Genomic DNA, 24,406 nt, shown 5'->3' with positions numbered 1-24,406 from the left:
CACTCCCCTTGCCCCCATCAGGGACCCTAATCCCCCAAAACCGCACTCCCCGCCCTTCAGAGACCCCCGCCCCGCACTCACCGAGGTAGAAGCGCAGGAAGGGCGACGGGGTGAAGTTCTTGAACATGACGATCTGCACGCGCGGGTTGCGGAACTGCAGCTGCGGCACCGTGAAGAACACGAACTGCCTGCGGGGCGGGGCGGCGCGTGAGGCGGCGCGAGTGGGGCCGCGGCGGCGGAGCGGGGCGGGGAGCGGAGCCTACCTGGCGCCTTCGCTGAGCGGCCCGTGCCTGTTGTAGTTCACCGTCATGACCCGCACCGCGCTCTTGAACTCCACCTCGCCTTGCTGCAGGTACTGCAGCGTGCGCCGGATCGGGAACCGGCCCTTCATCGGCATGGCGGCGGCGGCTGTGTCCCCAAGCTCCCGCCGCGCAGCTCCGCCTTCCCGCGCCTGCGCCGTGCAGCTCGGGCCCCCGGGGCTGCGTCCGCGCAGCGCCAACGGGCAGCGCCGTCCGTTGCTTGTTAGCAATTCAAGAAATAGGTTTTTTTCTTTTGGCAAAAACGTCGTTGGCCTAATAAAAGATCTCCTCGCCTAGGAGTCCCGATTGCCTTTTCCTCTAGCCCAGTACGGCTACAACCTGGACACCAGCCTTCGCTTGAAAGCTTTGCAGATGAAATTGAGTCTGGAGGCTGCGGCCCCGCCTGGTCCGGCTTGGCCCGAGGCAGGACCGGCCCCGTCCTCCCAACTCTTCCGAAACCCCGGGGCTTTCCTGCCGCGTTCCCGGCGGTGCCTGCTCTTCTGGCGCCGCGCAGGACCCGCCGAGCTGCTGGGCCTTGAAACCTGCTTTGTGGAAATGGGCGGCTCCTCCCTAGCTTGCTCCTGCGGCCCCACGGCTGAGGGCAGGCCAACTCCCGGCCTCCCAGCCGGGGCCTGCGCGTAGGACCCCCACCAAAGGACTGTGGAAATAGCTGAAGCCCCGGGTCGGGGTGGAGGGTGTTTGCTGGTTGTGGGGCCACCTACGGTTCTGGACTGACTCACAGATTCAGCCGTAATTTGGCTGGGACATGAAAAATGTCTTTGAAAAAAAGCCAACCCATGTCATGGCCTGCGCTGCCCTCAGGAAAGCAGGCAGACAGTGCCCCGCGTCTAGGACAGGGCATTCACCTGGGCTGGAGGGATCCTAGATAGAGGCCGTGCCGCGGCTGCAGGGGAAAGCACCAGCCTAGTCTGACCCCAAACAGGGCGTGGGTCTGACCCTGAGCGAAGGGGCAGGAGCATCCAGCTGTGTCACATACTGGGGTCATGGGCTTTAGGCCCACGGAGCAAGTTACACCCCCTCCCCGTGATCAGAGGGGACTATTGGATATGTGTCAAGTAATTACTAAGGATAACAAAATAACCAAGCAGGGATGAGAGTGAAGGTCATAGTTAAAAATGAGGGCACACATGGGGCAACACAGTGCACAGCGCACTGGCCAGTGCCCACTGGCTCTCTGAGTCCAGGGAGCCAGCGGACACTGCCTGGTGCAACTCTGCTGGGACGTGTGAACAGAAGAGAGACAGGGAAGCGGCCTCGCCATCCCCAGCGGTCTTCCCAGCCACAGCCTCCTTTCCAGTCATAAATCACAAGCTGCACTAGGGCCAGGAGTAAGTTGACCAGGTGGAGTTGTGGCACAACTCGGTGATCTGTGCAGGCAACATCAGAGTACTCCTTTGTTCCGCATTTCTTTTCATTGACACCTGACAAATGCCAGGTGACGGCAGAACCTGCAGCTAGCGAAAGACTGAAATGGCACTTTCCTGCCCTGGTCTGTTGTAGCAAATCCAAATGTAACGGCCAGGCCCCTGCTTCTGCGAGGAGTAGCCTTGGGGCAAGGGAACTACAAGTTTCCAGCTGAACGTGGGAATCAGTGGGCATTTTGGTCTCCGAGGGGTTGGGATAGTGACCAGTATGTCAGATTCCCTCTCTCCTCCCAAGGGATATGAAAAGCAGTGCAGAGCAGGGCATGTAAATTGTGATAAGGCTTAATTAAATGAGCATTTTTTTCATCCCACCTCAGCTGGAACTTCTGGATTAATCCTGGCCAGAGCACTGCAGCAAGCTAGGTTTAAATATGACAGTCACCCATATCTCTGGTTAAGTCTACGTTTGAGGAAAGGAAGCAGTCTCTTCACCAACATAAGCATAATATGGGTTTTTCTGGGTACTGCTGCTGTTTAGAGTGTGTGACATTCAGCACAGGACTGCTCCAGCTGTAACTAATAGGAGGCATGGTTGAGCATGGGAAAGGATAAAAGATGACAGAAAGCCTGAAGAAAGAGGTTGGGAAGACACTAGAGAATGAGGGCAAGGAAAGCCAAGGTGTAAGTTAGGGCAGGGTTATTAGAGCCTTGCAAATGGAGATTAAGAGCTTGAATTTTATGTTAAGACAAAGGGAGCCCACAGGAAGATTCAGGGATGAGTTAATTACACTGGTTCAGGGAAAAAGACGGATTCTTCTGGGAAGCAATGAGACCAGTCAGTAAAAAGTACCAGAAATCAAGGCAAGGAGTAGACCTAATCCACAGCAAAAATGTTAGTTGTAGGAATACTGAGCAGGAGAAAAATAGGCTTACTTGTAAAAGCTCTGAGGTACACAGATACCATGAGGCTGTTCTGTTATTTTTTTTTCTTGTAATGTTGTGGTATGATGCAACTTCCTGGAATAAGGAATAGTTCTGATTTTCCATTTAGCTTCTCTTTAAGTCATTTTGCTACAGAAAGATTATCTTGGTAAATGCCAGATAATATGTTGGTAACAAAAAATGTACATTGTTCTGGTCAGGTATAAAGAATGAGTTCTGTAGGGAACAAAAACCATGTGCCACTGGCTAGGCCAGCACTGTGGAAAGTCTTCCTGTGGAAAACTCCCCTAATGCACATTAATCTTGACCAGTAAAATCTTTGACATCAGTCCTTGTGTCGAGAAACAGTCAAAGATGAACATCAATTGGACTGAATGGCCGATGGCTTATACTGTGGAGATACTTTCTGTAGGAACTAGACCCAGCTTTGCAAACTTAGATGCACAGACACAAATTCTTATATAAGCACCTAGATGAAAGCAAGCTTAATTTTCAATGAAAGAACAGATCCGGGTCTCATTGAAAAATCAGGTCACTAGTGGTCCATGCCTACTTTCAAGTACCTGAGGTTGAAAATCATGGCATAATTTTAAATCATCAAATCATTTTTGCTTGTCACCTGTTTAACTGAAACTCATATAAATTGGGATGATTTTTTGATAGGGGCAACTGGTAATGAGGTCAGCCACCTACCCTACCACACATGCTCATCTGAGAGAAGCTTTAGGGAGAACCCATCTCATCTTTTACGATTAGTGCATCAGAAACTAATTCAGGCACATGTAGGAGACCTGATGTACCATTTCAATCCAACTTATGGGGCGTATCAAATAAAAGCAAGTATAACTTGCGATAAATAGGATATCATTTGTTTTCAGATGGCAGTAAGGGTTAAAGAAACTAAAGAGGGCTGAATGGAAACCATTAGGATCAACTCTTACTCACCTTGTCTATACAAACAGCACCTGGTGTTAATAAGGTGAAGGGAATGTGGATTTTGACTGGTTTAAATACCTGACAGGAAGCTTTTGTCAAGTGGAGGAAAATCTCTGGCTCCTTTTCTTCTAAAGACAGGAAATTAAAACTGAAATGTTTGTTACTGTAGCAAATGTAAAGAAAAAGGTAGTGACCTACTTAAAAGTAAAAATCAAGGATACATTTAGATTGGTAATTCACTTTAATAGTATAAACCTCATTTAGGTAGTAGTATTAAGCCACAACAATATAATGCCACATTTAAACAGCATTTAATAAAATGCATAAGCTAAATCATGCACTGCAATACCCTATATACAAACACAACAATGCAAATTCCTCTTCATAACTGAAGACATTGATTAGATATAAAATTCAGATTAAAAAAAGAACATGCTATTATTTTTAAATGCCATCACATATACAAAGCTGATTTCACAAAAGAAGCTGTGAGAAAGAAACAGCTTTTGACAGGTTTTAAACCTGAAATTAAAATGTAATGGCATAAATAACATTTTTCTAAATGACAAAGAGCAGAGGCTTACAGAAAATACCCCAGGGAACTATAGCAGACAATTCCTCTTGTAACAGATGGGGTAATTTTGTAAGAGCTCAGAACTCCCGGGTATGTCAAATACATACAACAATTATACAATGAAAAATGTGCAGTTTTCCAGTTCTAAAACTGTTTGAACACTGGATTACAATATCATTTGGAGAAGAGATCAATTATAGAAAAATATTTCAGCACTTGAATTCAATTCCATGGATGATAAAAGCAAATATATTATATAAATAACACACTTTTAAAGGATACCCCCTTTTCTTTTACATGTATTAATTCCCATGTTTTTTAAATCCAAAATTCTAGAAATAATTCTTAAAAGGGATCTGTACCTGCTTTACAATAGTAGGTATTTCTAGGAACATTTCTTTATGTGCAATGTGCCAGCTACTGAGAGGTGTTAAACACCTGTAATAGGAGTGGTTTTCGGTAGCTGGCCTTCTGGAATCAAATATAGAAACCTGTTTTCACATCTCACAGTTTTTGCAAGATAATATATTCCCATTTGTATTTATGGGATAATACATTCTCATTTATTCCCATTTATATTTCAGCACAATCTGTCTGTCAAAATAGGGAAAAGAATCAGTTGTGTTCCATACCTTGCAGTCTGAACATATGGGTTGGGTTTTTTAATTCACGGTTTTCTCCCTTTAAACAGCTGTTATGCTGATCAATACCTCGATCCATTTCTTAACCTTTACAAGTGCTATTGAAATAAAACAGCATTTAAAGACATTATGGTGTCCATTCTACTTTTAACACGAAAACAAGCATTATTCAAACAGTACTGATTGTCATGACACCAAATGAAAAGCCATCTCAGGCAGAAATATTCCCATTTTTTTCCATTGATTTTAATGGAATTTTTGCCTGCTGAAGGATTGGGTATGAAATGTTAAAAGGATGAATGTTTCACAAGGTCTGTAACTGAAACAAAATCTACAAACACTTACTAAATAATATGGCAAGAAACAGAATGCTCTTAGCAGCTTTCGTAGCAAAGATTTTACACCCAAATAGCTGGATCCTGCAAAGATGTGCTTAGGCTTAACTGTATGCACACAAAGCATTCCCATTGACTTCTGTGGGGTCTGCTCATCTACTTAAAGTTAAGCAATATATAAAAGTCTTTTCAGGATTGAGCCCAATATGTGGAAATAAATGCTCAGAAAATTCCACAATCATCTTGTCGAATGACAACCACCTAAGAGGCACTGAGCCACTCCTGTCCCACCAAGAATTTCTGAAATGTGGAGGTAAACTTTTACGGAAGGCCTGTTATGTAAATCCAAGTCCGAAAGCAAAAGGAGCAAGATCCATTAAAATATTCCCATCAAAATATATGTTTTTTCATACTGTGGCCTCAATTTCTGTGTATGCTCCAAATGCTCAGGTACTATGATCATCACAGGGGGTTTCACACAGATTGTTTTTATACTCAGTTCACTTTTGCGAGGTGGTCTAGTGTGAAACTGGATGTTCATTTGACAGCTAATTAAAATTACATTATTTAAGTTGTTAATCAAAGAAAGAATATAACATTAGAAATTTAATCTTATGGGCAAAATCCAAATTAGTGAAGGGAGGAAAAAAAATTTAAAACCATAATAAAAAAAAACAGACAAGAAACACAGAGGGTTACATTTAAAGTGTGAGTGTAGTCAGAGCCCAGTAACTCAATTGCACCATCAAATATAATTAGAAAATAAAAATATTTGAAAAAACAGGGAGAGAAAATGCAATGATTTCATTAAAAACCTGGATGTTACTAGAAACAATAATGCTTAGTACCTCAAACACACCATCACAATCCAAAAAGAGCCTAAATGTTCACAAAAAATTGGAAACCTATTTAAAAATTATTTTCTTTTATTTAACTATCACCTCCAGGGAAATTTAATTGCTTTTACTAAGCCAGGCAAGATACAGTGAAGGATATTGGTCATAAGTTGTATAAGCCTCTCACTGGCTGAGAAGTGGTGAAAGTGGAACATCTAAGTCCAAATTTTATTAACAATTTGATTTCTTCGAGTATAATCATTGTTGGCAATTTTAGAAGTGGCATGCACTGCACCATCTACCATATTCTGTTCTGCAGGGTATAGTTCAAAGATGCATAACAACCCTTCTAATTAGCTACTACTGGAGTCTTAAATACTTTCAAGTTCTTATCATATTTCCCACGCTAAAAGAAAGCTCTGAAAAGACCCCCCCAGAAGGCTATTAAAAGCCCCTTCCTGTGTACTGAGAATGTGGAAATATTTACTGTATGCTTTTATTTCTTATTCTTTCTTGGACATAGATTCTATTGACTCAGTTGGATGACTTATCCTGGCCAAATGAGAAAAGGTTGAAAAAAAAAATCAAAATCTCAAATGCCCTGTCATTAAAAAAAAACCCCAAAGACCAAATTCACCTGTGGCTTAGAAACAAATGCAACACTACTTCCTTTCCTTGTGACAACACATTCATTCAACAGAATCCACAGATTAGTTGCAGTGTGACAGGGCTGTGCAGTGAGCACTTCTCAGTGGCTTTGAACTTGTGATATTCTAGGCTTTTAACCATGCGCTGTTGTGCCTGCACCACTCCAGCCCCTGCAACACTGTTGATGCGCCTGCTTAAGCCAAGGATGCACTTGGGCCAACAAATGAAATCTAGGAAGCTCCAGATTAGCAATTCAATCATAAACTTTCTTTTAACATATGTGTGAATACATGGCTACATCTCTGTACATATATACATACACATTCACACTTTATATACACTGTACAGGATAGATTTAGACAGAAAGATATACATACATATACATTCATACACGCATACATACAACTATGTACATATGCCTTATCTACTTGAGTGGGTTCTGGTATTGGCCATGCAGAAGTGCACAGTGGTGGGAGGCACAAAAAGAAATATAAAAACCTGTCTGCTTGCTTAAAAAACTGGGTCAGGGGAAAGACATGAATTTGAAGATCCTAATAAACCAGTTTGAAAGCACTTGTACAATGGGCTATAAAGAACATTATATACAGCCCTGGATACTCTCCATCACAAATTTAGTAATTCACAAAAGAAGGGCCCTACAGTAAAAGTATTTCTAGGGGTGGGTGCTTTCTTATGTTAATATCTGAAGGCTTAACTTATTTAAAATCTTTCCCAGGTATTTAGTTTTCTGTTGCCTCTTCCTTAAGACAGCCATTTTAAATATTTACCCAAACAAATTTTACAGCTATTAACCTCTACTAAGATGGGTTTGTATCTCACAGCCCAACAGGTGGGATTATGGCATCCTTAGTCAAAAAATAAGTACACCTTAATTTTAAAAGGGCTTGATAAGAATATAAAATATACTTCCTAAATGGCTCAACAACTCCAGAGTCAAAAGGAAAATATCAAATCCCTCTTTATAAAACATTCTTTGATTTTACAATTGCTAACTCTTTGTAATGCACTCAACATTTAGTAAGCACTGACAATTTTCTCCCTTCTCTTGTTTCACACGAGGCAGTAGCCAACATGACTTCTCTTATGCACGCCACGTATGTTCAGGGATATATTGAGACAGCAGAGGTCCCCAGCTGCCACGTTAGTAGGTCCAAGGGCCCACCATGACAGAAGCAGGTTGGTCTATTACAACTCTGTCGGTGTGTCTACATGTGCAGTTAATAACTGCAGTGCGATTGCTCCTGGATGCTGCATTTGCACGTGTACCTGGAAATGCAGCACATTGAGCTGGGGCAGAGCAGCCTCAGCTGGCAGAGGCCCCGGGGATTATGAGATTTGGCTGCAGATTTTTCAGGTCATATTACATTTGTGTAAAAAACCCACTGTACCAAATATAAGACACAACAGAAGTTTTCCCAATAATCTTGTAGCCACTATCTTAAACAAAAAATAAAGCAAAATATTCCTTATCCTTATTTACAACACAAAAGTGCAGCTTTGTGCTTATAGGGAAGTGAAATGGACTAGAAACCAGTGAGGGAGGCCAGTCTATTCTCACTGTACAATCACTGAAATATAGAAAGGGGAAAAAATAAAATATATGGCAAAAATACCACTTTTCTAATATTTTTTGGCAAGTGCATTATTAATAACAAAAAAGAGTTGAAAAAATACAGGATCTGATTTTATGGCACAGGCCAAATGCAGAGAACACAGGTCAGTGGCGTGAACTGATGGCTTAAAGTTCACTTCTGCACTCCTATCCTCACCCCTTCATGGACCATTTTCCTCTTGTACTGTTAGAACAGGCAGTGAATTCCACTGAATGCAAAGGGCTGAAATACCATCAAAGGAAATTAGCCAAGGAGGGAATAACTTGGTCATGCCCATTTTCCCTAGCTATGCCTCTTACCCTCACTACCCTTCCAACATGTAGTAGTAGAAGATCCCTTCTATTGGCTCTAAACCTCTGGAAGATCATCTTTACTTTAGGGTGGTCCTTGAGCCACTTAGGATGGTTTTACAGATACATCAAAGCAGTCCTAAGCACTGGAGAATGGCTCACTATTTTATGTGGCAGTATTTTTACTTTCCCTTGCTCTCTCTCTTATACAGGCACCAATTCCTTGGCTCAATCCTATGTTAGCCCATTAGCAGCATGCAAAGCAGAAGCACAAATCTTATTATCCCCATCTATCCTATTATTGATAATTTGTATTTGAGACAACTAAGATTTGGAACATCTCCTAAGCCCTGGAACACACACCATCTGGTGTCCTTCTATCACCAAAGCTTTGTCTTAGAATCAAAACAACATATGCTTGCAGAAAACACTTTTTGTTAATGGCCTAGGGGTTAGGTAAACTTGGATCTGACTTGCCCCACCCAGCAAATCATGCCGGTAACACTGCGCAAACAAAAGCTTCAGAGAGGAAAAGGTGATAATTTGGGATTCTTAGAGTGTAAGGATGGAACTGCCTCACTCTATCCATTAAATGCAATTGCACCTTGTAAAAATGAATCCTACACACAGGCTGGATTGTGACAGCTTTACTCACTCTGAGGCCAAAGGAATTATTTGCAGAGCAAGGACCATCAGATGCACCACAAAGGATACGGCAATGTGGCCCCATGTTTTTCAGATGTGTACCATAGATGCAAACAGAGCATTGTGAAATTTACCATTTTAGATTTACAAAGTTTAAGACACACATTTTGTGTGTCATTGCATCTAATTGTGCTCCCAAGATTATGATTAGCTGTTGATGTGTGTGCGCGTGGGTTTTTTTCTTTTTTTTTCTTTTTCTGTAAAATAGTTTCATATATAAAACTAGGGAAACAAAACAAATGTTAGTGTATTTTCAAGCAGGGAAGACTTAATTAAAAACTGGGCTCACCTTCACCAGAAAATAAGACTCTTTCCCTAGATAAACATACATGTCCAAACAAAATTCTCATGAAAACAATTTCAAGTTTGTAATAAAATTTAGAAAAACTTTGATTTCCAATGGTTTAGTATATTCTGCGTATATGACTGTTTTGCACTCCATTACTAAAAATGCTTATTTGACTGCTTAAATTTTAACAACACATTGTAAGCAGTTAAACTACATGATCTGCTAATTTTTTGCAATTTAAAAAGTTCAAAACAGTTCAATGCATACTACTTTTCTTAAAAAAGAAGTTATACAATACACCTTTAACATTTGTTTTTTGCACAAAAATGGCCATAATGCTTCTGTGAAATTTTATTTCCAAGGCAAGTATTTACACGTTAAAATTCAGGCCACAACTAATTTTTAAGGCCAAATATAAATCCTTAAAACACAAATTTTATACTGGAAGAGCTGACACAACCCTAAAGAAGTGATGCTTTAATATGGTGGCTCACAATTAACTCTGCATTCCAGTTTTCTTAAGCACTTCAGAATATGGAAGTGTCTATCATGTAAAAAAAAAAAAAAGAGAAAAAAATCAACAAGTCTTTTTATTATAACAAAAACCTAGGGAAGAAGGTACAACAGAGGTCTGCACTTACACTGCAATCTCTTTATAATATCTTTTTCATAGCCAAGGTTTCTGAATGTTATAAAGATGGTGATTGCAATGAAGTTTAATGCATCCAGGAGCTATAAAGTCTTTTGTGACAAAATGAGTGTTATAAATGAAAACCCTGAAATGAGGGTAAAGGGTACCAGAAGAGGGCTCTTACTACATTAAAAGCCTTGTCTGAAGTTGTTCAAGGTCCTTTGGCTACAATCAAGAACCTTAAGAGAGAGACAAATACTAACCCTGCTGGAATGTGTTTCTAAATCAATGTCCATGCCAGAAGCAAAAAAAGTGCTGAATTCATTACGTATATTTTGTCACATACAAGTATTACAAATAGAAAATGCCACTACCAGGTAAATTCGTTAAAGTAATTAATGAATATAGTAAGCAAGAATCAGATTAATGAAGGTATAACGTGACAAAAATGCATTTTTTGTAAATGTTGTTTAAAATACTTAATGTCAGTATTAATAAATTACACTAAAATAAAAGCAATGCTAGCAGGATATGGTCAATACTAGAAAACATCTTAATAGGTCACTACCCTAGCTGAGGAAAGGTAGTTAGTACTCTAACGCCAAACAATCGGTCATTAACTGCAATTGCACATGATTGAATACAAACCCAACCTATGCTTCAATTTGGAACTGAGTCGGAGGGCCGGTAGCACTGCACAGGCAGGAACACTCAATTCCTGGGGTCGGGACAGGGACAAAAAAGAGAGAGAGAGAGAGAGAGAGTGGAGGGGAGAGAAAGAGGGAGGGAGAAAGCGAGCGTGAGAGAGAGTGCGTGTGCCTTGGGTTCTCCACTTATCCCTCTAGCTGACAACAGCAGCGTTCTGGGCTCAGAATTGTTCCTTTGGCTGAAAGGGTGGTGAGGGTGGTGCTGAAAAAAGGAATGAATTTGGAAATATATTAAAGTTTATACACTGAGAGGAGCGCGCAGCTCTAGCTGGAAAGGACTGCTTCCCTGCCAGTTAATGACTGATTTCCCCCCTACAATCAAAAGGTATCTGAGCAGAATAAAGTTTGTCATGACTATGTAAACATCAATGTCAGGCTGAATTGAAACACTGTGTTTCAGCATTGCTATGGCAAGAAATTGGTATTTTGCCTTCCAGTTTGGATAATTTCTGTATCATTTATTGCTGCTGCTAATTATGCTATAGTTCTTATGCTTGTGTCATGCTGTCAGTGAACCATATTTTCACTAATTTAGCTGAGCATAGTGCTATATAATGTAGAAATTTGCTTTGAAGAGCCACATTGCTATTAAATTCATAACATTATGAACAGCGACGTTTTGTAGAACAGATGATTGTCTCCTGTAGCCTTCTACATTTTCACAGAAATCATTAGCATTATGACCAAGGACATCTGCAGTTTTTCATTTGCTTTGCTCATAAGCAGGATGATGACATTATCGCTTTGATAAGAAGTGCTTACAAAGTGCTAATATTATACCCTGGTAATTATTAGATATTAATTCCAAGGACATTTTAAATATATACATACTGTTCTCTTTTTTTTTTTCTTTTTAGCATTTTTAATACTAATCTCTGACATTATAAAACTCTATTTTTGCCCATTGATAATTTCTAAATACAAAGCTCATTAAAAGTATGTTTAGGAATCTATACCCTTTTGAATCAAAGGCATCAAAATGTTCCTTGTGGCAGAAAAGGGTCCTAATAGGGTCTTTTAATAGCTGTTTATATTTTGTCAAAGGAGGCAAATAAAGAAGGCGCAGTCTGATAGGAAACTGGTAATGCGTTGGAAATAATTTTACATACCAAAGTGTCATTTTTAAAGTCTGTATCTCTTAATTGTGTGATTTTATGAAAATTACTTTGATCCATCAATATACGTTGTTCCCACTATGCCGACGTGCCAGTTATTTGACCATTATACTCTGCTGTTTCCATTTTGAGGATGTAGGGGATTATGCTGTCAATTGGAACATTTCCAATGAGACCAGTAAAAAAAAGTTCCTCGGTAATGCTAGAGCTCATCAGTCTAAGTGCTGGCAGGCGAACTAGAATCCGGGCAAGCCTGGAAAAGAAGTTCAACAGATTATAAAAATACATAATTCAAGTTAACCCAAACTGCTTCACTCTTAAAGGGCTGAATCTGCTTTTATTATTACAGTAACTCATGAGTGGGAGTAAGGAGGCAATTTAAGCTAATTTAGCTCCCATGAAAGAACGTCTATGTTAATTCTTCCACTCTGCACATACAATGAAAAGCCACAATCTTTTTTTAGTGGTTCTCTTGTGAAAAGGATATATTAATATTATACGTGTGTATATAAACACACAATTCTTCTAGTCTACTGTTGGAAATTCCCAGCTTTGAAAGGAGTTCAGGGCTAAAGACATCTCATACTTAGTAATGAGGACATTTTCATGTTTTTAAGAGCAAAATGCTTAATTAGGATTTAAATCATCTATACAGCATCACTTTCAGTTGCTTAGCAACTTGTTAATGACAAACCAATAGCAGAGATTGAGCATACTCAAGAAAACCAGAAAAATCTGGTTTTGGTGAGAAAGGGGCTTTGGGGCGACCACTTTTACAGTAGCCCTAAACGCCATGTTTAGTTAATGTAGAAGGATGCTGACCAGCATATAAACATGGAGAAACGCACTGTATATCACCCATTGACATTCTAATACAGTTTTAGTTGACAGTATCGCTGTCTGTCTGCTGTGTTTAAAGTGCAATCACATGACTAAAAATGAAAAAAGAGGTGTTTCTAGACAAAATCATTTAAAGCGCCTGCTTTGCTGATTGAGAGACAATTCCAGCTTCTTAAACAGGTGTTAAAACATCTTTGTAAAACCAATTCTGCTAACATAGCATTTCTCATACATTTAACAGTAAATCTGCAAAATGACTGAAGCTTTCTGAGGGCAAAATGTTAAGTAATTTTGCCACTACCTGTCTGATTTGTGCCATCATTCAAATACTAAGACTGCAAGTATTCAGACTTGTACTCTGAATTCATGCACAGGTGCATAAGGGTAAAAATTGTACTAATTACAATGAAGGTCAGTCTTTGGGAAATTTTACATATTTGCCTTCCCTTATTCTTTATCAAGTAGTACAAATACACAGAATAGGTTTTTTAAATTTTTCTTACCGTACAAGTTCAGTTTTCTGCCATGAACCTGGAATATTCAGTCTCTATGTATAGGGCAAATTCAGGTTCTGGGAACCATCGTTTCATTCACAAAACTGTGGCTATCTTCTGCGCTGGAGGAATGTTCTCCCTACCCCCCATCACCACTTTGCAGCTCCACCCCAGCCCCTTTGCACCATGTTAGAGCTACTGCATCTGGAATAACTGGGGATCCTATGTTGCCCTTCTGTCACCCCAAGCACTGCCTTGCTTGCTAGACATGTAGAAGTAATGTAGAGACCACCTTCCTGATGTCCAAGGGGGCAGAAGCCTTGTGGACTCCCTGGCTGCAGTCCCTCAACCCTTGATGGAGTGGACAGTAGGGAATATATGATAAAAAAAATCCCCTGCTTCAGGTTATTCCCAGGGAAAACATGAAAATCCCTCTGCCATGTATCTATTGGGTACATGATAGAGATGTTTAAGAATCAAATAGGATAACAAGTGTGGCAGGGATAACTGAAATCTAATAATTTCAAGTAAAGACTGGGCAGCAAAAACAGGATATTTTAAGAAAATAATCTTAGAAATCAAATAGAAGAACAAGAAAATATCATAGATATGCAGAATTTCTTCTAAAGAAAAGCTTCAGGGACTTATTTGCTATTCCCCATATATACCTTGGTTTTTAAAAGTTTGAGTTGTCAGTTTTAATACTCTTCAGCATATGCAGCTTGTCAAACTTTTAAAGGGTTGTAATTGTTTCAGTCTTTTTTATGGTCTCAGAAACTAGTTAACTGTTCTAACTTAGAAATAAGAAAAATAGAAAAAGAAAGCAAGCTCACACCAGTTTCAATTAAACTGCAGAGATTTATAGGCTTAATCTTGCTTCTTCCCCTACTTAAAATGAAACCTGTCTACTTTTATAAATAAGCAAAGGAAGTCTTCTTCAGTCTTTCATCTGAGCCTCACAAAGATAAATCTAATAATATTCTTAAATATTTATCTTGTTTTTTTCCTCTATACATTTATCATCCACTGCTTACACTATTGTTTAAAAGACAGACAATAATTACCTGTACGTGTCTTCTGGATAGGTTTTTTGAACATAGTCCTGTAACTCCATCTGCGCCTTCTCCTGGAATTTTTCTATCTGGCTTGAACTGGTTAGACCAGGGTGATCTAAAGAAAGAAAACATTTCCAAATGTCAAAATGTAAAATTCAGCAGCTAGGTAGTTGCAAAGAATTTTTTATTTTATTCAAATATCCTCATGTGTTATGGCACTTGCAGAAAGGATTACCTCATTGCACCTCCAGAAGTCATTCTGAGATGATGACTATACATTATTTTAACAAACTTTATTAGAAAAGTTATTTAATGATTTATTTGCAAAGTAAGAGTGATTTCTCTTATCTTGCATGTACACATGTTTATCAGCTAATAACACCATTTTTGTTATGAACTGTGTGTTATATACAAAGACATTTTCCAATAGTGAAAAAGTAGATACTGTTACAGTAGAACCCTGATTCTTCTCATTGTTAGGTTCCTGACCCCCCTGGCAATGATGAAGCTTTCTGAAACAGCAAGATGTCATATACAGCTGCAGGAAACCACTGTGTGGAACCATGGAGGTGTGTCAGCTGGTGGCTGCCACTTTGATATCAATGACACCACATCTCTAGTCAGCTGCATAGGACTGCAGCTGTGCTCTGGCTAAGCAGAAAAGCACCACCCTTTGAAGTACAAGCCACAGCAAGCAGCTGAGTAGACCATTCTTGATTCAAAAAAACAGCTGAGACCTGAACAGCTTGAGAAAGACGTGGGCATGAAAAGCCTGGGTTCGACCGTACTCTACCCTCTGCTTGCTGCTGTTCTGTACTATAAATACTTGGCCCAAACTTCATTTCTAGCTCCAGGATGAACAAGCTTGCTTTCTTTTCTGCAGCTGGCTGTGCCAATAAAAGTAGGAACATCACTCCTGAGTGCACAGCAGGCATCAGTGGATCCAATCAGGGAGTTAGTTTCCAAATGACTTCTGTCTGCTCATTCACAACAGATTTCTTTCTGCTGTACGAACTTGACAGAGTGACCAGTCACTAGGGTTTCTCTCAACAGGCTGCTTGCCCAGCTTTTATCCATTTGCCTTATGTCTCAATTCCACCTGCCTTCAGCTCCTCACAGAGTAGTCAAATTAACAGAAGGATAACAATGTCTGACTACGTCTGAATTCCTTCAATGATGGGATTACAGGGCCGCAAGAACCCTGCTTCCTTTGGCCCTCCATTAAGAGGGCCTGAAGCAAGCATACACTCCCAGAATATCTTTGTGGAGCTCAGATGGGGTGGTCCTCTCACAGTAAAACTTGTGGCACCATGAGAAAAACCTTAAAGGAGCAGTTGAAGACACCAAAATCATCCAATTAAAACAGGTTTTATTATGAAATGACAGAGACAAATCATATTAAAACAAAAAAGGACACCTCTAGTCTGCATAATTAGTAAAATTCAGTTAAGTAGCTTACACTTAATCACAATGAAAATTAAACAACTTAGGTTTCTAAGAGAAAGCTTCTGTCTCTCTTTGACTGTCAACAGTTTTAATATCCTAGGAACGTTTCCCTTCCTAACCCTGCCTACTCTTTTATCTTCCTTTAATAATTACAGTAGCCTTTCTATGTTTCAGTCACTTGCTCCTGTGCCATTAACTTTTTGATGAATGGAGGGATGTAGCCTATTTGCCTTTAGTTTATTGGAAGATGCACACACGCTATAGTAACTCCGCAGCTCACATTTGCATCTTTCACCTCCATTCTGTGACTGCTGTAATAAAAGAAGTCAACAGTGAAATCAGTTCCTTTCTGCTACCTACTGTCATAGGATATATTTTCTATAATCACATTTACCATCCATTCTATTTCCTATGACATAAATTAATGAAAATTCATAAACACCTGTCACATCTGTCCCCTCTCAGATGTGCTCACAGAACCCAATCCCAAGGGACAGCAGTGTAGAGCTAGCTATACCACCTTCATGCTCCTCTGTGATTCCCTTACCGCAGGGCAATCCCTTTCTGGCCTTTTAATTTCTGTATGTATAAACCATGTTGATTTACTGGAGCCCTAAATCGATTACATTTGGTACACAAGAAATGTTATTTTTAAAGAGGTTTTTGTTTCTGATCAAGCTTTATGGTGCTATCAGGTTTCTGAAGAGCAACTTCACAGAACAGCCTCTGCATCACTAGATATTGGATTCTGTTTATAAATGTCCTAGTGCTAAAAGATTCACTTTTGTAAGTTCAGAATTTCAACTGCAGTGAGAAACATATGTGAAGGTCGTTATAATGGTTGTCAAACACCTTACCAGGGCTGAAGAGGACTATAGCTTTAAGGTATGCATACTCATATCCATCAATATCAAGCTTGGCCATGCTGTTACAGAACTCCTGAAGTTTCCAGATGTGTTCCATGACTTGTTTTATTCTGTCTCCAGAAAGCTTATCTAGAAATAGACATTACATGCATTCTTAAGAGAGCTCAAATGCATTTGAATCATTAAACAAACCCACATCCGTGCCCCTATTGAAACAGATCACAAGAAATATGAAACTACTCTAAATTGCACTACACTTTTTTAACCACATACAAGTATTTTGTGGATAACTGATGCCTGTGGAAGTAAGCATTCAGTAAGCCAGAATCAAGTATACTAGTGGCAAACAGAAGGGAAGCTTAGTCACATAGTTCTGCCAATACATTCTGACCTTCAACCTCTATCTTAGTCTGGTGATGGACCTGTCCTGAGCAGAGACAAAATATACAGTGATTTGTGTTGGAAGAAGGATAAATTTGTGGAAGACTTGACACACACTACCGTTTTTTTTAAATATGTGACTCAGTCAGGATCTTGCTGACTGTAGAAGTGAAAGGCCAGTATAATAATGACTGTGTCACTTTTCCCTTTATCTCTGCCTTTCAGAATAAATGGTGGTAAGTATCCTTTTTTTCCCCTTACAGAGGAAAATTAACTTAGTTATACACAGGTCGATCCCTCTGCTTTTGAGATTATGGCATCCTTTGTACTGATGTCTTTCCTTTGTCAAAATGTTGATTCAAAAAGTCCTACACCATTACAAATTTTCTAAAGTTCAACTAAGCTTTAGTTGAGCCTTAAAAGAAGGGAAGAAAGGACTACTACTTTGGTAAGAAAATAAAAACCTACCCTTTTTTTTGGTCTTACTGCATATTTGTGGACTGGTCAAAGCAATATAAAAGTCAAAGCCATGGAATTATATCATTACAAATCTCAAGACCCATAATTACCATAAATGCACTTCAGAGAAAAAATCAGATCAAGACACCCACACTTTGTTTCCTAATAAAAGGGGCATAGTAAAAAAAAAAAAAATCCATGCATGGTCTCTGTAACTTAAATATTTTATTTTTATCTGTACTGTCAATGTTGCATACACTTGCTTAGACCCATGTGCACTCAGTTGCATGTTTTATGTAATTTCAGGGTGGATTAAAAAAATCAATGATTTAAAAACACTAAAAAAAAGTATTTTTTTTATTTAAATCAGATTTTTTTGATTTAATCCTTTTTTTGGTTTTTTTGTTAAGATGCTTTTTAAAAAAACCTCACATAAAGTCAGTTTTAATTTAAAGCTCAAAGATATCATCACGGAATAGGGATTATATCTTCTGATTATATACTATTTGAGACAATACATTCATGTAACCTTTTTAGAAGTTTTATAGCTAGGTTTTATAAATAGGTCACAACAGGCCCATGGACTATATTAGGAGCCCAATCTTATGGGGTTCACAGAGGCTCCTCTACAGATTAGTAAATACTAAAGAAAACCACTCTACCCAATGGGAGTGTGCTCAGTCTAGAAGATCCCACTAAGCATCTCTGTGATACCTTGTTTCAGTTCTCAAACTGGATTGGTGTCTTCAGAGATCATAGGGGTGTAGACTGTAGCCGTGTTGGTCTAAGGGCATAGGCAGATAAGGTTCTCTGGGTAAATCTGATATCTTTTATTAGGAAGAGCACATACCAACTGCAGATGCTTCCTCAGCCTGACCAAGGGTATTCATACCCAAAAGCTTGCTAAGAAGATTTTTTCCAGAGATCATGGGCAGACAAGGTTCTTTGGGTAGATGTGATATTAAACCAACTAAATATTTGGAAAAATTGCACTTTGCAAGCTTTTGGGCACAAAAGTCCTTCTTCAGGTACAGGGAATGTTTGTTGTCTCCAGAGATAACATCCTTGTTAACATGGAGATGAGAGATAACAGGCTTAATTACCCACCCATCAGCCCTGTTGTGTCTCTGCAAGTTTGTGTACACACAGTCAAGTCCTTACCTTTCTCTAAAAGTGCAAGGTTTCAAGAAATTAAATCAATAAAGGATATCCAACAATAAGAATGCATTTTTGTAGAAAAAAATTATTAAATTGAGGCTTCCCGAGTAGTGATTTAAATCATGATTTAAATCAATTTGATTTCAAATCAAATCCACCCTGTGTAATTTAGGATTACTTTATGTAAATAAGTACTAGTATAAGTTAAATCACTGTAGGTGTCATGAGTGTGCAATAACCAATGCAAACAGACTATTACCTGCTTTTTTTCACCTCATGGTAAGGCACTATAATAATTAGGGATCTGCTTAACTCATGCTAAGACAAAGCAATTTTTGCGGCTTGGTCATGGCATAAAGAGCCAATTTTGTGGGCATTTCCCAACGGCCCTGCCCTTCACCACTGATCGGCAGAGAGGCATATACAATAAATTATATCATATAATTTTTTATATTATAAAGCAAAATCTTAAATTTAAATCTAAATTTAAATATATTAAAATACAGACTTGTGTGCCATATTAATTGTAACTTCTATCATCACAATTTATTATATGTAGCGTTCTACAAAAAGTTTAGAAATATTGATTAATGTTAATCTTAATAGAAATATTTTCACTTCACTGACTGGCGGCTTCATTTAGTCTATGTCACTAGCAGACAGTCACTCTGACACATGATCTATGGCTGCAGTGACTGTTGTGTTGTCTTTCTATTGCGGTAAGCACTGGAACAACATTCTGGAACAGTATATTATACTGGGCGCTTTTTTTAGGTTGATTTTGCAGGAAACTGTGGCCAATTTCCTGGCAATTGTGGCCAATGCCATTTTTGTGGTGTCTGCAAAAACTGTGAAACTGCAAATTAAGTAGATCCCCTAGTAATAATGCCTACTGTAGCAAGTACCCCAGGATAAGGGTTAGCTGTCTATTCTTGATCCTGGTTGACAACAATTCACCAGCATCAATGTGTTGTGACGTGTCCTTGGTTTCACAGCTAGGAGTAACATAATGGGTCAGATCTTCTCAGTGTTAATCCAAAATTATGGGGCTATAAACCGAAGCGGTCCAGAGCATACAGGGACTAATTCCTCAGGGTGTGGAATGGTACTGGATCTACCCTGTGGCTTGAGTAGCCCCTGCAACTGCTATGATATCTAGCCCTTGGGGGTGGTAACCTGGGGATCTGCTAGCCCTGTCATTACCTCATCCCCAAACTTCACTCCTTTGGACTGCAGAAACTAGAGGCCCCACTCTGTGGGATGCAGGACAGGCAAGGTCCCTTTCATGGCCCTTTATAGACTGTCTCACTGTGGAAGCAGAATGCCAACCAGTTCTGTAAAAATCTAGAACTCTTGGTTCAGAAATGATACTTTTATTAGACCAACTGACAAATTGCAAAAAAAAAATCTTTTTTGTCGCAATTTCTCAGTTGGTCTAATAAAAGGTATTATTTCTGAATTTCTGAAAGAGGTCTAGATCTTTGCATTTCTTTTTATCTCAGACCAACACAGCTACCAAATACACCCCTGAACCAGTTCTGTCGTATTTGTTTCCAGACAAAACAAATGCACATAGGAAAAACAACAGCCACTGTGAAAGAATGCTGTTCCCACAGAAATCACATTAGACATTTTTACATGTGCTTCTGATGTGGCACTGGGTACTTTTAAAAGCAAGCTGCACTAATTAAAAGTGTCCAGCACCACATCAGGAGCACATGTATCAGCAGTGCCAAGTACCTTCATGCTGAGAAAATGGCAGCGGTCGCTTTGAATTAAAGCACATCAAACATGTTATAGTTCAAAGTGCACTGCTGCCATTTTCTCAGTGTGGAGGTACGCTGCACCATTGAGATACATAACGCTGGAGCACACCAGTTTACATACTCCAGCAGTCTGGATTAATTGAGTCTGCTCTGATGCATTGGATATCCAGCACGTTGGAGCAGGTTTATTGTATGTGTTAAGTGCCCATTACTTCCTGAAATCTTTTACGTACACTATAGTTACCGAAAACACCCACCACGGTTAGAACTCAGGTAGGTTGGATTACAGAAAATACTTGGCAATAAACATTGACAAAGGCAAATCCTACTCCTGGCGCAGAACTTATTCCAAGCTAATGAGCTTCCTAGGAATAGATGAAGGGGTTAGGAGAGAAATCCTGCCAGCTAGCTGTAGAGGTAGCAAAATTATGTCAGGGCTGCAACTGCAGTTTCAAGGCTTCAGAAAAATCTTTGCCAGTCCTCCCTTGAGATAAGACAGGAAAGGGGAAAGAAAACATCTAATAATCAGTCACTGATCCTGTGGCCCAGCTGTCCCACCCTTCCCCAAAAAACACTGGGGTGATCTGGGAGCCAACAGACAGACACACAAGAGTGTGCCCCCCTCTGTCTAATGCCAAAATGCTGCCCCTTTGTGTGTTGCCCTCTCACAAGTGGTGGAATTGAGCCAGTTCCACTGTATCTAAAGGCTCTCCACAACTACAGAACAAACCTTCTAAGGCAACATATGATTATGAGTAAGGGTAAAACACTTGGGGTTTGCCAGTCGCTAACTGTGCCTATTTCTTACACTTGACTTGATAACAATTTCAGTTTGTATGTATGTTTGCAGTTCTGTGCATATTTTTAAGGTTAATTTATCTGCGTACTTCCCTCCTGGTACTAAACTTCGTTACCTACATGGCCATAGGTGGTTTTTTGTAATCTGCTGGCTATGGGAACACCTACTTCTGCCACTGCAAGCAAAGACAAGTTGTGCGTGAAGACTTCAGATTGTCCTTATTGATTTTTTCCTTCTGACAAAATGATTTTCTGCATTTATAAAAAAATATTACCCAAATCAATCATATTGAACTACATTATCCTCCCAGTAAAAAAGCCTGCTGTACTGGATCATCCTCCATTCTAGAGATAAAAATCAGTGAGACAATACAGAATCAAAAAACCTGTATCTTCTTGAAGATGCATTATTTTCAGTGTCAGATGTAACTTCACAATACAATCATTCTTTATTAGCAGTAAATATTTATATCATGGGAATGCCCAAAGACATCATATTTGCAGCTGTAGTTTTGCTGTGATAGTTGACTAATGTTTGAAAAGTGTCACTATAACCTGGAAGTATTGGGGAGGGAGAGGATGAGCCAAGAATGTTTCATCACCTGCAGCAATTGAAATTCTTGGATGGGAGGAAAGCTTCTGCAAGTTAATTTTATAATTATTCCTCTGAATGTTGCTGGGCTAAGAGGGTTTCAACCCAAATCCAGAAGAAACTGCTGGACACAGGGGACCATCTGTGCTGAAAGCCCAGGTCACCAAACATTAGTGCTCTTTTATATCCAGCTCCTTGCTCTGTTTCTGTTCTGCCAGGAACAGCCCAGGGGAAGTTTTCCTTGAAAAGTCCCATAAAGGGTACTCCATATGAAAGATAACTCAACTTCAGAAAGCACTAGCTCTTCTGTAGATTTCCAGTTGAGTAGAGTGCAGGAGGAGAAAGAGAAAGCTTGTTTCCTTCCCAGCTTTATCTCCACTGTATGCCTTTGACTGTGGAGATCACTTTGTGAGATCAGGCCTACAAGGTAGTTGACCCCCACATCCTGCACAAGAAGGGGCTAGTTGTATGAGGAAGGTTCTGAGCTTGGAGACTGGGGGAACTGTAGCCCACTCTGCCTGTTGTATAGGGTCAACTTTAAGACATGCTGTCTCTGCCATGTGCTTAACATGCAAGTAACAGGTACCTAACAGTTCTCCTGACCTACCACATACCTTCTTGTATACTGTTCTGCAGGTGGTTGACAATAGCTGCTAGGATAGTAGACAGACTCATCACCTGTGCACATTGCGCAAGGCCTAACGTGAATAGCTCATTCCAGCAGGCGCGTACAAGGCTTGTGTTACAATCCTGCCTATAAAAATACAAAGTAAAACAATTCTAACAGGTATTAAAATCATGTTGATATTATCCTAAACACACACAATTTTATTATGATATTATATGAGAGAGATTTTGAGCACCCCAATAATAGGCATATAGTAGAAAACTATGAGAATTAAAAAAAAGAGTAACAAGAGTGACTGAGGCTGGATGGAGAGTCCATTTTAGAGTTTCTGTAAAATGGAGTTCTTCCTAGTTAAAGTTGCCTACTTCTATGTATAAAAATCAGTAAGTTGCTTTTGATTCAACTTTATATCACAGGGACCACTAAAAATTCAAATATCATGACCCTCACTATCATTGCCACCTTGTTTTACTATTCTTCTTTATGGAGAGGACTATTACATAGCCTGCATACATTTTAAACAGTTCATTATAGATTAATTAAATAATTTCATCTTTTATAAACCAATAGAGTCAGAAAAAGTTCCTCTCAGTACTTAAGTAATCACTCAGTAGAGAAATATATACTTACCCAAGTGCTTGAAAAGCAGGGATGGATCTAGCCCAGTGCATGGAGAGGAAAAGCAGTCGTGATGCTGATTCACAGATGTAGTGTACATTGAGGTACTCTGGCATCGGACTAGGCATTGTTAGCTGCAGAGAAACAGAAGTACAGTAGAGTCTGCACAATTCAGACACAAACTGATTGTTATTATCAAAGAAATAAACTTAAGTAAAAACATGCAAATAGTATTCAGAATATTTCACTGTACATTGCCATTTGTTATGCAGTTAAGCAAGTAAAAACTCACAAATAACTCATTAACAATGGCAAGAAGTGCAAGCTTTAGGGATGTGTGAAAGTAGAAATAATATGGAAACCCAATGGGATGATTACTTTAAAAGGACATTAGTATTAATTCAGCAAAAATTACCCCTGACTTCTTATTGCTGCATAGACCATTATTAGCTTTACAATACCTTGAAACCAATGGGAATTGCATTGTAAACTTCTTAAAATGACAAGTAATATAAAATCTGCATGATTCTGGAAATCCATGCCATAAGAAATTGCAAAAGCACAACAGGCAGTAGAGTACAGGCATACCTCGTTTTATTGCGCTTCGCTTTATTGCGCTTCGCAGATATTGCGTTTTTCACAAATTGAAGGTTTGTGGCAACCCTGTGTCGAGCAAGTCTATTGGCGCCATATTTCCAACAGCATTTGCTCACTTCGTGTCTCTGTGTCACATTTTGGTAATTCTCGCAATATTTCAAACTTTTTTTTTGTTATTATATTTGTTATGGTGATCTGTGATCTTTGATGTTACTATTGTAATTGTTTTGGGGCGCCACGAACCGCGCCCATATAAGACGGCGAACTTAATCGATAAATGTTGTGTGTGTTCTGACTGCTCCACCGACCGGCCGTTCCCCCGTCTCCCTCCCTCTCCTCAGGCCTCCCCATTCCCTGAGACACAACAATATTGAAATTAGGCCAATTAATAACCCTACAATGGCCTCTAAGTGTTCAAGTGAAAGGAAGGGTTGCACGTCTCTCACTTCAAATCAAAAGCTAGAAATGATTAAGCTTAGTGAGGAAGGCATGTCGAAAGCCGAGACAGGCTGAAAGCTAGGCCTCTTGTGCCAAACAGTTAGCCAAGTTGTGAATGCAAAGGAAAAGTTCTTGAAGGAAATTAAAGGTGCTACTTCAGTGAACACACGAATGATAAGAAAGCGAAACAGCCTTATTGCTGATATGGAGAAAGTTTTAGTGGTCTGGATAGAAGATCAAACCAGCCACAACATTCCCTTAAGCCAAAGCCTAATCCAGAGCAAGGCCCTAACTCTCTTCAAT

The 24,406-nt window shown here is 39.6% G+C and overlaps 2 protein-coding genes across 4 annotated transcripts in view; both read right to left on the bottom strand.

Moving 5' to 3' along the window:
* Positions 1-436, bottom strand: part of MRPS25 (mitochondrial ribosomal protein S25) — a 2,209-nt gene extending 1,773 nt beyond the window's left edge. Inside the window, exons 1-2 of the mRNA XM_019536541.1 lie at positions 264-436; positions 78-188 (exon numbers count right to left, since the gene is read on the bottom strand). Coding sequence (XP_019392086.1) covers positions 78-188; positions 264-397 — 245 coding nt within the window. The 5' untranslated portion in view covers positions 398-436. The remainder of the gene's footprint in view (positions 1-77; positions 189-263) is intronic.
* Positions 437-3,784: 3,348 nt separating this feature from the next.
* Positions 3,785-24,406, bottom strand: part of NR2C2 (nuclear receptor subfamily 2 group C member 2) — a 70,083-nt gene continuing 49,461 nt past the window's right edge. For 2 of the 3 annotated variants that reach the window (XM_019536537.1, XM_019536538.1), the window contains exons 10-14: positions 23,081-23,202; positions 22,437-22,576; positions 16,660-16,797; positions 14,366-14,471; positions 3,785-12,220 (exon numbers count right to left, since the gene is read on the bottom strand). In XM_019536537.1, the coding sequence (XP_019392082.1) occupies positions 12,046-12,220; positions 14,366-14,471; positions 16,660-16,797; positions 22,437-22,576; positions 23,081-23,202 (681 nt within the window). In that variant the 3' untranslated portion in view covers positions 3,785-12,045. Of the gene's footprint in view, positions 12,221-14,365; positions 14,472-15,708; positions 16,111-16,659; positions 16,798-22,436; positions 22,577-23,080; positions 23,203-24,406 lie in introns of those variants that run through there. The other variant, XM_019536539.1, reaches the window with a different exon arrangement.

The sequence above is a fragment of the Crocodylus porosus genome, unplaced genomic scaffold (genome assembly GCF_001723895.1).
Source record: "Crocodylus porosus isolate Cpor-Errol unplaced genomic scaffold, CroPor_comp1, whole genome shotgun sequence".
Lineage (NCBI taxonomy): Eukaryota > Metazoa > Chordata > Crocodylia > Crocodylidae > Crocodylus > Crocodylus porosus.
Note: the sequence above shows the minus strand (reverse complement) of the source record. Positions and strands in the feature narration are given on the sequence as shown.